At 43.4% G+C, this 15,323-nt stretch overlaps 1 protein-coding gene across 3 annotated transcripts in view; it reads right to left on the minus strand.

Annotated features, from left to right (window-relative positions):
* The window catches only part of LOC121738071, a 28,156-nt gene that overhangs the window by 7,798 nt on the left and 5,035 nt on the right, over positions 1-15,323 (minus strand). For 2 of the 3 annotated variants that reach the window (XM_042129902.1, XM_042129901.1), the window contains exons 3-5: positions 10,484-10,498; positions 8,268-8,421; positions 7,157-7,350 (exon numbers count right to left, since the gene is read on the minus strand). In XM_042129902.1, coding sequence (XP_041985836.1) covers positions 7,157-7,350; positions 8,268-8,421; positions 10,484-10,498 — 363 coding nt within the window. The remainder of the gene's footprint in view (positions 1-7,156; positions 7,351-8,267; positions 8,422-10,483; positions 10,499-15,323) is intronic. The other variant, XM_042129903.1, reaches the window with a different exon arrangement.

Consider the following 15,323-nt stretch of genomic DNA (forward strand, 5'->3'; position numbering starts at 1 on the left):
AAAAAATAACATAGATGCTAATACATGGCATGGCTGATAATACTTTTTAGTTTTTGGAGATGTTTGGATATTTTTGGAAATGAATATAAATAAGAGTACATTAATTTTTGTATTGTTACGGTACATGGTATACGGACACGTGGTGCGCAAGTACATACTCGAACCTTCTAAAAAGGTCCAATGTTTGTTTACGTGTTTACCCTTTATTTGTTAGCGTGTTTGAATTTAGACCTTATGACTGAGTCCATAAGGTCTAAATTAAATTCAACTTACTGCACTTATCGCAAGGACGGCAGTTTTATTGTGGCACATTCCCGAGCCTACTAGAAATTTCCCACGGTTGTTTACTTGTTTACGTGAAATCGGGAAATTTCTGGAATTCGTCTCGCCATATAAAAAGAGCCGCAGGCAGACCCGGCAATTCAGTTTGGTTCGAGCGATCATCAAGGCGATTTCGGAGTGAACACAAGTGATCAATAGTGAGTGAACTAGTGAAACCTGCGACTTGGCTACGACCTAGGACAGTGATAGTGCTTAGTGATTGGACCTAGTGATTAGTGTTTGGACTTAGTGCTAAGTGTTGTGACCTAGTGTTTAGTGCAGTGTTAATAAAGTCTTCAAGAGAGTCACCAGGTCTTTCTCTCCAAATCCTCGAACCCTAGCACGTAACAACTGGTGTCAGAAGTGGGATTTGGAGATGCCATTGACTCCGAGAGAGGACTTCAAAGGGAGTGTCAGGACAAGGGCGCAGCGAGCTGCTGCCATTGACTCCGGGAGAGGAGTTGCGGAGGCCACACCCACTGGGGACCAAGCTCCGCCCACTGAGGGACAGGCCCCACCCACTGGCCCCGCCCACATGGCTCCGCCCACTGGCCACGCCCACCAGGCTCCGCCCACTTTGGCTGAAGCCACGCCCACTGGCTCCGCCCACCGGGACACGGCCACTGGCCACGCCCCTCAGGCTCCGCCCACTTTGGGCATGGCCACGCCCACTGGCTCCGCCCACCAGGCCACGCCCACTCAGGCCACGCCCACTAGCTCCGCCCACCGAGCTCCGTCTGCTCAACCCCTGCCTACTGGCTCCAGCCACCATGCATCGCCCGTAGCTTCTGCGGCCCCTCAAGTGGCTCCCCAATTACAAAGCCTAATTGAGTTAATTCAGGCTCTGCAGGAGTCACAAGACCGCAAGCTCGGCGCTTTGCAGGAGTCACAAGACCGCAAGCTCGGCGCTTTGCAGGAATCACAAGACCGCAAGTTCGGCGCTTTGCAGGAGTCCCAAAAAGCTGAAAGTCAGGCGTTGAAAGATTCTCAAAAGGCAATGATGGAGGCACAAGACCGCAAGCTTGGCGCTTTACAAGAGTCACAAGAACGCAAGCTCGGTGCTGAAATCAGAGCGATTCGAGAATCACAAGAGCAACAAAAAGACCTCCAAGAAAAAGCGCTTGGAGCTATAAAGGATGTCAGTGACACGGTGTTTAAGCTTTGAAAAGATGTAGACGTAATGGACGAACGAGTTACGGGGCTAGGAGTGGATATGGAAAATGTGAAAACCGGCCTCACAGAATTACAGAAGTGGAAAGTGCGCGTGGAAACCACAGGAATCGCGACGCCTAGTGGAACTTCCGTAGTGGTACAAGGACCAAGAGTTAAAGTGCCACCATACGACGGTACTACTTCCTGGAACGCTTATCGTCAGCAATTCCAGACGGTTGCTTCTGCCAACGGATGGACTGACGAACAATGCCTGACCGCTCTCACTGTCGCACTCAGAGGGCAAGCCTTGTCAGTCCTGGAAGCACATACAGGAAATGGGTTCAAAGACCTGATGGAAGCCCTTGAATCAAGATACGGGGAGCGACACCTGGAGCACGTGTTCCGTGCTCAACTTCGTGACAGAGTCCAACGCTCAGGAGAAGGATTACAACAATGGGCGCTGGAAATTGAAAAACTCGTCAAGAAAGCACACCCAGGAGCTGACGCCAAGATGGTCGACACGAATATTGTGCAAGCATTTGTCGACGGAATCAGGGATCTGGAGGTCAGAGCTGCGGTGAGGCTTCGTCACCACACCTCGCTTAAGGAAGCATTGGCGCATGCTTTGGAAGTCGAGGCTGTTCGCCGTGACATACGACAGACCCATAAGATCCACGAGGTCTCTGAGGAAGTCAAGGAGGTCAAGGCTCCCACGAAGAAAAGTTTTGGAGCCATGTGCTACAAGTGCGGCGAGAGGGGCCATCTTCAGCTCAACTGCCCGCAGAAGGAGACCCAGATGGCAAGAATGAAAAGGCTCGAGGAACAAATGGAGGAGCTGAAGAAGCAAGGGGCTTCGTCCCCTGTCCGGGAGCAGGGAAACGAATAAAAGCCAGGACTAAGGGGCGAGTGCTGGCTGACACGGAGGAAGCCCCAATAACGGTTGTCTCCCAAGCAAGTAGCGGGAATAGTCTGGTGATTCAGGGGACTATTAACGGGATGGACTGCAAAATGACTCTAGACACAGGAGCCTCTAGAACAATAGTGAACCCAAATTTGATAAAAGCCGCAAGGAGGCACAAGAGGAGAATTAACTGTCGGCTTCTTACCGCCTCCGGTCAGCCAATACCCGTCCTGGGAGAAATGTCAGTTACGATGAATGTGGGGGAGTCCTCATACCCTCATGACGTTATCGTGGCTGAGATTATGGATGATTGCATCTTGGGTTTGGATTTCATGAAGAAGCACAACTGCAGAATTAATGTCGCTGACGGAGTTTTCAAGTGTGGTGAAGAAGAAATTTTCATCCTTGGAGGCGCCTGTGGGAAAGTTGAATGTGTAAAGAAAGTCATAATACCTGGACGTGCGGAAGCTCGGGTGCTGGTGAAACTACCGCCAGCTGGAAAGAAGAAGTTGAATAGATGCGTGTTGATCGAAGACACACCGACCAAGACATCAGCGCAAAAACTGATGACGGCGAGAACCCTTGTTAGTGGAAGCAGTAACGCTGTGGTCAGGGTTTTGAATCTTGCTGATCGCGAGATCTGCTTGAACAAAGGTGACGTCATTGGAAAGTGCGAGGAAGTTCTCTGGATGAGAAAGTGTAGTTCGATCACAGGCTCAGACTCAGCAAACACCAGCAACTATGGATTAGTGACTGAGCTACTCGATGACTGCAAGAGTAATCTGACTTATTCGCAGGGCATGAAAGCTAAGAAGTTTTTACAACGCCACGCGAATATCTTCTCCAGTCAGGAAGGCGACCTTGGAAGAACGTCGATGGTTCAGCACAGGATAGATACCGGAAGCGAGAACCCAATTCGTCAACGAGCAAGACGGATACCCATTGCAAAGGAAAAAGAAGTTGAAGGCCTTTTGGAGGACATGAGAAGGCATAAGATCATTGAACCGTCTGCAAGTCCGTGGTGCTCACCGGTTGTATTAGTGAAGAAGAAAGATGGCAGCACAAGATTTTGTGTGGACTACAGACGTCTCAATGATGTCACCAAGAAGGACAGTTATCCATTACCTCGAATTGACGACACTCTGGATACCTTGAGTGGCATGAAATGGTTCTCGACCCTGGACCTGAAATCTGGATACTGGCAGGTGGAAATTCATCCAAAAGACAAAGAGAAGACAGCTTTCTCCACCGGTAAAGGTTTATGGCAGTTTAACGTCATGCCCTTTGGATTGTGCAACGCACCTGCCACATTTGAGCGACTCATGGAGTGTGTACTGGCAGGCTTAGTTGGAGAGGCTTGCTTAGTCTACTTGGACGACGTCATCATTGTTGGCCGCGACTTCGAGGACCATTTGCGAAACTTAGAACGGGTTTTCGCCAAAATAGAGGGGGCCAAGTTAAAGTTGAATCCGAAAAAGTGTCGTTTATTCAGGAGTAAGGTGAACTATCTCGGCCATGTTATCTCCAGTGATGGAATTCAGACGGACCCGGAGAAACTAGAAGCAGTCCAAAATTGGCCAACCCCTAAGAACAAAACCGAAGTGCGGGCATTTCTCGGCCTATGCTCCTACTACAGGCGTTTTGTTAAGGGATTCTCAGAGATAGCCAAGCCATTACATCGGCTGACAGAAGATAAACGACAGTTTATTTGGGACGAGACTTCCGAAGATTCTTTTCAGAAACTAAAGAAACATCTGTGTGAAACACCAATCCTGGGGTATCCACAACCTGAAGGTCAGTTTATAGTCGACACGGACGCAAGCAACACGGCCATTGGAGGGGTGCTATCTCAAAAACAGGGTGAAAGAGAAGTTGTAATTGCATATTTCAGCAAATCTTTAGCTAAGCCAGAGAGAAACTACTGTGTGACAAGAAGAGAACTCTTGGCTGTCGTAAAGACGCTACAACATTTCAGCAAGTATCTCATTGGCAGACACTTTTTACTGCGAACTGATCACGCAGCCTTGAAGTGGCTACTACAATTCAAGAACCCAGAAGGCCAAGTAGCTCGATGGATAGAACAACTCCAGGAGTATGACTTCAAGACGGAACACCGCAGTGGAAAGTCGCATGGGAATGCCGACGCACTCTCACGAAGGCCGTGTTCAGAAGACTGCAACCATTGTGTTAAACAGGAATCTAATGAAGTGACACTAAAGTTAACGAAAACAAGTCCTTTGGGCCCATGGGAGAATGATGCTATGAGGGAGGCTCAAGAAACAGATGACGACCTTCGGCACATCATCACATGGAAGAAACGGCGTGATGAAAAACCAATCTGGAGTGAGGTAGCACCCACTGGCGCTGTCACTAAGGCGTACTGGGCGCAATGGGACAGTCTGATACTTCAAAACGGAATACTCTACCGGAAATGGGAGAAGACCAACGGCAGAGAGTTCCATCTTCAGATAGTTGTCCCAAGAACGAGAGTACCGGATGTTCTCCGTGAAATGCATGATGGCGTATCAGGAGGTCATCTAGGAGTAAAGAGGACGTTAACAAAAGTGCGAGAACGATTCTACTGGTTGCATTGTCGAGACGATGTACAGGATTGGTGCCGCAAATGCACTACTTGCGCTGCAGTGAAGGGACCACAGACAAGGAGCCGTGGGAGCCTGCGCTTGTATAACGTTGGCGCACCGTGGGAACGAATCGCAGTTGACGTAGCTGGGCCATTTCCTGTAACAGAATCAGGAAACAAGTATTTCATGGTTGTCATGGATTACTTCACCAAATGGCCCGAAGTGTTCGCCATACCAAACCAGGAAGCTACAACAGTTGCTTCTAAGCTAGTCGAAGAAGTAATATCTCGCTTTGGTGTGCCTCTAGAAATCCATTCCGATCAGGGCAGGAATTTCGAATCGCAGGTCTTCCAGGAAGTGTGCAGAATTTTGGGAATGCATAAAACGAGGACCACCGCGTACCATCCACAGTCTGATGGAATGGTTGAGAGATTTAACCAGACCCTTGAGAGGCATTTGGCGAAATTGGTAGATGACAAACAAAAGGACTGGGACAAGTATATACCGCTCTTCCTTCTGTCGTACCGTACCGCCGAGCATGAGAGCATAAAAGCTACCCCGGCGTATGTCAATTACGGTAGAGAACTGCGAGTACCAGTAGACCTCTTGACAGGAGGATCACCGGAAGAACCAAAGACCGTACCAGATTATGTCTGCGATTTAAGGGAAAAGATGCGCTATATACACGCCATGGTTCGGGAAAATGGGTTACAGTCAAGTGAGAACATGAAGACCAGATACGACCGGAAATCGAATACAAGCGGCTTCGAAGAAGGGTCACTGGTGTGGCTGCATAACCCAACTCGCCGAAAAGGCAAATCTCCAAAGTTGCAGACCAAGTGGGACGGCCCATACAAAGTGGTTACCCGATTGAACGATGTGACTTACAGGATTCAAAAGCAACCAAGAGGGACATTCAAAGTGGTACACATAGACCGTCTGGCGCGATACCATGGCAGTAACAATGATGCTCGGGACGAGCATCTCTAAGAGGGGAGTAGTGTTACGGTACATGGTATACGGACACGTGGTGCGCAAGTACATACTCGAACCTTCTAAAAAGGTCCAATGTTTGTTTACGTGTTTACCCTTTATTTGTTAGCGTGTTTGAATTTAGACCTTATGACTGAGTCCATAAGGTCTAAATTAAATTCAACTTACTGCACTTATCGCAAGGACGGCAGTTTTATTGTGGCACATTCCCGAGCCTACTAGAAATTTCCCACGGTTGTTTACTTGTTTACGTGAAATCGGGAAATTTCTGGAATTCGTCTCGCCATATAAAAAGAGCCGCAGGCAGGCCCGGAAGTCAGTTCCTTTCGAGCTATCATCAAGGCGATTTCGGAGTGATCAATAGTGAGTGAACCAGTGAAACCTGCGACTTGGCTACGACCTAGGACAGTGATAGTGCTTAGTGATTGGACCTAGTGATTAGTGTTTGGACTTAGTGCTAAGTGTTGTGACCTAGTGTTTAGTGCAGTGTTAATAAAGTCTTCAAGAGAGTCACCAGGTCTTTCTCTCCAAATCCTCGAACCCTAGCACGTAACAGTATGAAGATTTTTTTTGTCAAATAATATATGTTGTAGCTTACCATTGACTACTTGGTACTTAAGGGTCCATCTACATATTACGTCACAGCATGAAGGGGAGGCTTTAAACCTTAGTCTAAGTTACAAAACTTTTCAAAGTTTCAGAACCTTTCGACAATTAAATAAATTAATTAATAAAATATAATGCTTTATTCGCACATAAGTGGCTTTAATACTTAATTAGAAATAAAAAGGATATGGCCGGACAGCCCATAGACGGCGCAAATTATAATTTAAAAAAAAAACTTAATTAAGTGACCTATAATATAACTCAGTTTTCTAAAGCGATCACTTCTACACATAAATCTCACATTTCTAAGGGTCTATACAGACGGACCGGATTTCAACTGCAACCCAACCGCAAATTGCAGTTCAAGTGCAGTTTGAATGCAGTTGACACGACTGCAATAGAACTGCAAACCAAACAGTTCACACGACTGCACGCCAACTGCAACTGAACTGCAATCCGACTGCGCATTTGGTTTGCAGTCGTGTCACTGCATTCAAACTGCACTTGAACTGCAATTCGCGGTTGGATTGCAATTGAAATGCGGTCCGTCTGTAAGACCCTAAGGCCCAAAATCGTTATCAAAGTATCAAAAATCACTTACTCGCCTTTGTGCTTCCCTGTGCATCTGACTTTGACGTGGTCGCTCTTAGTCAGTATGTACGGCTCATCGCCATATACATCGGTCGGCGAACCTATAGTATATTTCGCGTCGCTCTCATATAATATATCTTTGTATGTACACACTATATTCTTCGTGGTTTCGAGTATATGAGGGACAACGCGACATTCTGAATGCTGGAACATAAAAAGGATTATTTGAGTTTATTAACGCCCACAACTTCCTTGCTCCAAAATTCGTATATCACGCGGGAACCGTAATATGTATATGTCGCAGGGAAAAGAAGATATCAGGGATATCCCGAAATCCCTAGGGATATCACGAAATCGCGGTAGATACCGAATATTCTTGTTTCTTACGTCTTCTTACGAGTACTAAACAAATCTAGTGAAATGTCAGAAAAGCGGAGACCGCTGAATAAAAATCGAGCTACGCATTTCTCTCGCTAGTAGTTTAGTGAAATGACATATCACTAGATTTGTTTAGTAAGAAGACGTAAGAAACAAGAATATTCGGTATCTACCGCGATTTCGTGATATCCCTAGGGATTTCGGGATATCCCTGATATCTTCTTTTCCCTGCGACATATATAAATAATAAATATCGTAGGACTCAAAGGTATCTTGCCAATCCATGCCACAGCAAAATCTTTGTTTGTTGTAAAGTTAAGGCGTAAAGAGGTAACAGACAGACACAATTTCTTTATAATAGTACGAGCTTTTGCCCGCGTTAGGAAGTATAAATATACAAACTTTCATCCCCTATTTTAACCCCTTTAAATTGATCAAAATCCTTTCTTAGCGGATGCCTACGTCATAACATGTACCTGCATGCCAAATTTCAGCCCGATCCGTCCAGTGGTTTGGGATGTGCGTTGATAGATCACTATGTCAATCAGTCAGTCAGTCACCTTTGAGTTTTATACATATATATAGAAGAAGAAGGAGTATGATTTTAACGCCTATACTTCACAGGCTTTAGAGAAGCTTGAACACGTGATAATAGAGAAGTAGACTATGCAAGAACAATTCCACATTTTCTTATTCGATTCTAAGAAAAGTCGATAGTAATATTTAGTACCAATCATACTTACATAGCACTTCACCCAGTCCGTCCCAGGACATTTCACTTCGGACATGTCTTTGTCGAACTGCGTAACTTCCTTCGCAAAGGGATCCAGTTTAGGTATATCGCAGCCTGACCCCTTGTCCAGCTTCAGTGCTTGTTCCAGCTTCTTTTCTATATACCTAGGGGTTTGAGAGCTAAGTACTATCGGCTGAATTACTGCTCGAATAGAAAAAATCGCTTTAAAGCGCCGTTGAATCGCACGATGACACTCGGCAGGGCTATATTTTGCGACAGCAATGCAACAGGCATTTGGCAGCAGATCTGCTGTCTGACAAAATCTTCTTATACAATTTTATGGCAGACAGCAAATATTATGAAATACCTGCATTATGTATTTTGCGACAGAAAAGCAACAGGCGTTTGACAGCAGTTATGCTTTTAAAAGTTTTCGTATACGATTTTTTGACAAACAGCAGTTGTGCATACCTGCTGCCAAATGCCTGTCGCGTAGCTGTCGCAAGACTGTCACCCTACGCGTGTACTACAACTTTTGTGTTGCGTTTTGAGCAGGAATTTAGTCAAATGCACAAATGACAATATGTTACAGCGTATTAGTATGGACTGTGATTGTTGAGTAAAGCAACACGTGAAAAATGTGCACGCAAAGACAGTTTACTAGTGATCAAACAACCGGCCCTAGCCGTGTTTTCTGGTGACACGTTAGCCGTGTCATACGCCATAATATGTCGGCACTACATATAGGCGAATGCGTTGGCCCAATGTGTAAAACGGGTGTTCGCGCGTTGGCGGTAGGTATTTCGCCCGTTCTACACATTGGGCCAGCGCGCCTGCCAACACGTCGGCCAACGCGTTCGCCTATATGTATTATGCAGTGCCGACAATAGAAGTAGATGATACGGCTACCGTGTCATACGCCACACGTTAAAAAAATATATATGACACGGCTGCCGTGTCATCCGCACTGAATCGGTTAATCCTTGCCTCTTTCTTTTCGTCATTCCAGCTTATTTAATGAAGATGATTGCTAACCTCAAGACCGCGGCATAATAGCTTGCGACAGCAAATCAACAGGCTTTCGACAGCAGATACTGTCGCATTGCTGTAGCGAGATAATTACGCTGCCGGTTACCCGGTGCATTCAAGGCTATCATGCTTCTATCGCATAAAGGTGAAGACGTGATAGCTAAATATTGATGGGAGTGAAAGAGACAAGCATAGAATATAGATGTCTAGGTATTCGGCGACCGGATTATACAAGATTGAACAAAACAAAATGAAAATACTTTAAGGTGACGTGTTTGTGTCTGTTGGTTTAGGGTCCCCGCAGACTTACAATTTAAAGTTGGCCGACTATCGTACAAACCACAGAAATAGATCAAGATAGAAGCGCCATACGCTCGTGTTCATACAAATTGGAGCGACATGGCGCTTCTATCTTGATCAATTTCTGTGGTTTGTACGATAGTCGGCCAACTTTAAATTGTAAGTCTGCGGGGACCCTTATTGTAAAAGTAGCAGCGCTTAAAGAGCATCATTTTTTGTCATTTGTATAGGCAAGCGCCCCAGCGCGAGCGTCGTGACCTCGTCATGACTCATGACTTCATGAGTCATGAGCCATGAGTCTTCCCATACAAAAGTATAAAAAAAGTAGTCTCCATTATAGGTCATAAACTCATAACTCATAAGGGACACCCTAAAGTATTATCACTTAGGGTGGGTTGCACCAACTTACTTTAACTGTAACTTTAACTATAACTTTAACTACAATGCAAAATGTCAAATCTTTGGTTAAAGTAAAAAATGGACACCATATTTAACCATAACCATAGAGCTCGACAAGGCTTTAAATGCACGTGGCGAAAAAAGAAACTAACGCTGTCATCATACAAAAACGCCATTTTTGACAGTTCTCCTTTACCAGCAGCGATCCCGCCCACGTTCATTTAAAGCCTTGTCGGACCAGCAAAGTCTTCTGTCAAATTATGTGAACAATGTTAAGGTTAAAGTTAAATTATATAACCATGATTTTGACTATAACTAACTTTAACCACGCCTCTGGTGCAACCCAACCTTAGTTTTGTTACACCTTGTATATTTTGATAAAATATTGACTGCACCGAAAAAGATGGTGTTTGCGTTATGTTATCACTTATCAAGCATGACACTATTCTGAGGACACCATGAACCAAAAGCACAAGCAAAAATCGCAAAAAAACTTACTCGACAATAGACTTTCTGAAAAAATAAAAATGCCATTCATTAGATACGCATTCGTCATGCTTAAATACTTAAACAATACGTTTGGCACTCGAGGACTGCCGCGGTAAAGCTATTGCATAGCATTTTTATCAACTTATGCAAATATTATTAGCATACGTCTAGTCGCATGCACACAAACACCGTGCCGAAGTCTGGCAACGCCGCACCGACCGGCACAGCGCGGCGCGTGCGCTTCGGTGCCGGTCGGAGTGGGTGGTGTTAGGTTTTTTCGTTACGGAATTTGTTGATGCGGTCACCGCGCTTAAAGCCTGCGATAAAAGCTATGCAATAGCTAAAAAAACTTTAGCAACAAACATAGCATTGAGTCTCATTTCATGCATATTATAATTTATAATACAAAAAGTATCATATTATGTCCTTTCCCGGGACTTAAGGTGACGCCGCGTTTAAAAGTAAAAAACCGTGTTGGATATGTTTTAGATTGCTTGTTTTCTATGAGAGGCCGGCCCGGCGTTGCCTCTCATAGAAAACAAGCAATGGAACAGCAAGAAATGGAAAGGGCATAGCGACAAAATGATTTTTGTCGCGTAATTTAAAAACCATAAATACATTATAAAGCGGAAGAGTTTGTTAGTTTGTTTGAACGCGCTAATCTCAGGAACTACTGGTCCAATTTAAAAAATTGTTTCAGTGTTAGCTAGCCCATTTATCGAGGAAGGCTATAGGCTATATTTTATCACGCTGAGACTAATAGGAGCGAAGAAATAGAGAAAAATGTTGAAAAAACGGGAGAAAATTATTTGGAAGGGCATATTCGAAAGCGCTAATTCTCAGGAACTACTGGTCCGATTTGAAAAATTCTTGCTGTGTTAGATAGTGCATTTATCGAGGAAGGCTATAGGTTATATTTTATTACGCTAAGACTAATAAAAGCGAAGATATAGAGGAAAGTGTGGAAAAAACGGGGGAAATTATTTGAAAGGGCTTATTTGAACGCGCTATCTCAGGAACTACTGGTCCGATTTTAAAAACTCTTTCAGTGTTAGATAGCCCATTTTTCGAGACAGGCTATAGGCTATATTTTATCACGCTAAGACTAATAGCAGCGAAGAAATAGAAAAAAATGTTGAAAAAACGGGGGAAATTATTTGAAAGGGCTTATCTCACGAACTACTGGAGCAATTTTTCTGTTATTTGGCACAGATAAGAAGTAGACCACGTGAAGGATTATAGGCTATTTTTTGTGGACTAATTTGTCTGTGAAATATGTAATTTACGCGGGCGAAGCTTTATATTTTTGCGTGGTCACGATATCACGTGTAAACGGCTGGACACGATATGTATTTTGAGTCCCAAAAAAGAACATAGGATACATTTTGTCCCGGAAAAATTTACGGTTACTGCACAATATACCTTTATGAATTGCGCGTAAACTATTCAATCTATTTTGATGGAATTTGGTATGGAAATACTTTGAGTCTCGGGAAAGGACAAGGAATACTAATTTTGTCCCGGAAAATGTACGGTCCCCGCACAATAAACTTTTATGATTATTGCCTAAACTATTCAATCTATGTTGATGAAATTTGGTATGGCAATATGTCAATACTTTCAGTCTCGGGAAAGGACAAGGGATGCTTTTTATCCCGGAAAATGTACGGTTCCCGCACTATTAGAAACTTTTATGATTCTAGCCTAAACTATTTAATCTATTTTGATGAAATTTGGCATGGATATTGGAGATACTAATTTGAATCTGGGACAAGGAATGTTTTTGTCCCGGGAAAATGTGTGGTTCCCACACAATATACTTTTCTGATTTGCGCGTAAACGACTCAAACGTACCATGTACGGGAACAACAGCTATAAACTAAAGTCCACGCGGACGAAGTCGCGGGCAACAGCTAGTTTATGTATAAACTAGCTGTTTGACCGAGCTTTGCTCGGTATCCGATGAAAATGATATTTTCTAGAAATGATTCCTAGCTAGATCGATTTATCGCCCCCGAAACCCCCTATATACTAAATTTCATGAAAATCGTTGGAGCCGATTCCGAGATTCCAATTATATAAGATTTTGGAAGCTTAAATCACTCTCCTCTGTTGGCAAAATAGGAATCCCTTTTTTTACAGAGGTATTGTTGATTGATTATTCTGTGTTCTAAAAGTTGACCAATCGTGTTATGCTATGGGTAATTCAAAGACAAAGACATGATGAATACTGACAATGAACTTCAATTTCTTAGCTTTAGTCATTGCTAAGAAAAATCGATATCCCTACAGCCAAATTATCAAGGCGTCGCGTATTATAGAAAAAGCAATCTTACCTGTTCAAATGTTTAGGCTGTGAAACCTCCACCGAAAGCATTGCACTAGCATTTACTAGTTTGATAACACTAAAACTGTTGCTAGCTACACTAGAAACCGTTCAACATAGCATTAGGACAAGGTGCAGTTAGTTGTTTCAATTGGGAATATCACGCAAAAGGTATTTGGTCAGATTTACTGTATGTGCTGGTAGAGACCAGCACATACAGTAAATCTGACCAAAATCCAACATGTTGTAACGTCATACAGGTCAGTTAACTAAAGCTGGCATGATCAACACATTTACACATTGCGCATAACCTTAACTCCGAAGCGTTAACGCACATATATACTTCTGAGAATTTAAAAAGGCGCGCGCAGCCGCGCGCACTTTCGCGAATTTGCTTGACCACCACTTTTTGGTGCGCGCGCATTCTCGCGCATCCAAGCGCACACAAGCGAATCTGCGCGTCATCACTGTAGGCACTCTGGCGAATCCGCGCGCATTCGTTCGACTTGTTGCGAATTTAACGCTTCGACGCGCTTCGACTCTGCGCTATTATAAATTGACCCTAAGCACGCGGCGTGACGTCGTACTGCATGCGCATTATGAAAAGTCTGCCCGTCTCTCTCGCCCGCGGTCTATCTTATGAGCGTGAAGGGGACAGTTATTGTTTTTCTTTTGCTACTGTTTATAAATACAGCGTGATGTTACAATGTCAGTCACGTGTGATCGGCGTGCAGCCAGCGTTCGGGACTCTAGTTTACCTACAAAATCATTTATTTTTAAACCTACTGTCACAGTATAGCAATATGACATATTATCCCTACAGTAGTGAAACGAATGTACTTGCGCAGAGCAACGGAGGGGTACCCGCGGGGAAGCGGGCGGCGCGGGCCCGCGTACACAAACTCGCGGAGTTCGTGTACCTGCGCCCACAGGGGTGACGTTGGCGCGTTGTCTACGAATTTTGTGTTGTAAAACGATAACTTATCGTATAAACAATGGGATAATATAATAAATGTTCAGTGTACGGATGTAAATCTGATTCAAAAAACAAAAAGGATTTAAATTTTCATAAATATCGGCTCATAGTTTACACTAATATTGTGTTGGCCTTGGCGGCATGTATTTGCATATCTGTTTTATTGTTTACGTTGTAAGAAGTGTAACAAGGAGAGAAACAATATAGAATAAATTAAAAATCTGTCAAATACCCTGTTACATACTAATTAGTACCTACCTACCCAGGTACACATATCAAGTGTAACATACCGCGCCCTTACCGCGCACGTAATAAGAGTTTTGAAGTGCTTCTGTTACACCTGACGTGTGATTAATTATTGGATATTTTATATATTCGAAATTTCGAATGCGTCTTCATTATTTTAATCCTTCGATCGTGATTCGTGGATCCTTGGAAATCTATTGTTATTCTATTGTGTCTCGCTCACCGGTGAGCTGATGGGGCTTGATGGGTTAATTAATTTTTTAAATAGAGAACTAAAATCATCTAAAAATTAAGTTTCACGTAAATATCTGGCAGTACGACATAATATGTACGATTCATCTACCGGCTCAAAAATTTCCTTTCCACTCCTGTCAAGACCTTGCTGGTCCAGTCCCTTATCTTTCCTATAATTAACTATGGTGACCTGTGCTGTTTAGATCTTAATGCCGACAAACTCGATAAACTCGACCGATTGTTTAATAATTGCCTCCGATTCATATTCAACCTTCGAAAATACGACCATGTTTCTTCGTATCGCTCCAAGCTACACTGGTTACCAGTACGTCAGCGCCGCTCTGTACAGGCACTGTGTGTGCTATATTCACTGCTGCATCATCCCCATACTCCCGAATATCTCGCCCCTCACTTTCAATACCGTTGCAGCAGGCACGATAAACACCTCCGATCCACTTCAAGTCAGCTTTTAAGTTGCCCTTCTTAGAAGTCAAGTTCCGTCCACTCTTCTTTTAATATCCAGGCTATTCTCCTGTGGAACGCTCTTCCTCTGGAAATCAGGATGTCACAAACCAGAGATACTTTTAAGCGCAGGGTACGTGAGTTTTACTTGAAACAGTTGGCAGACTCTTAGTTTTCATAATTTATGGCATAAATTAATATTTATAATATTTTTAGCATCATCATTGATCAACTATATATTATTATAATATAGTTATTATATAATAATATATTACGTATGGTTATTGGTTCTATTTATATATAATTTTATGTGTGATATATTATAAGTATAGTATAATATTATCTACACTACTATTATAAAGAGGAAAGATTTGATTTTTTGTTTGTTTGTTTGTTTGTTTGTTTGTTTGAGTCGAATAGGCTCCGAAACTACTGGACCGATTTGAAAAATTCTTTTACCATTGGAATCCTGCATTATTTCTGCTGAACATAGGCTAATTTTTATTTTGGAAAAATATAAGGTTCCGTAAGATATTTGGGATTTTCGGACGCAAGGTTTAAAAAATCAACCAGAAAAGTTACTTATTTTGCGTACGCTGCCTAAA

The sequence above is a fragment of the Aricia agestis genome, chromosome 22 (assembly GCF_905147365.1).
Source record: "Aricia agestis chromosome 22, ilAriAges1.1, whole genome shotgun sequence".
Taxonomy (NCBI): domain Eukaryota; kingdom Metazoa; phylum Arthropoda; class Insecta; order Lepidoptera; family Lycaenidae; genus Aricia; species Aricia agestis.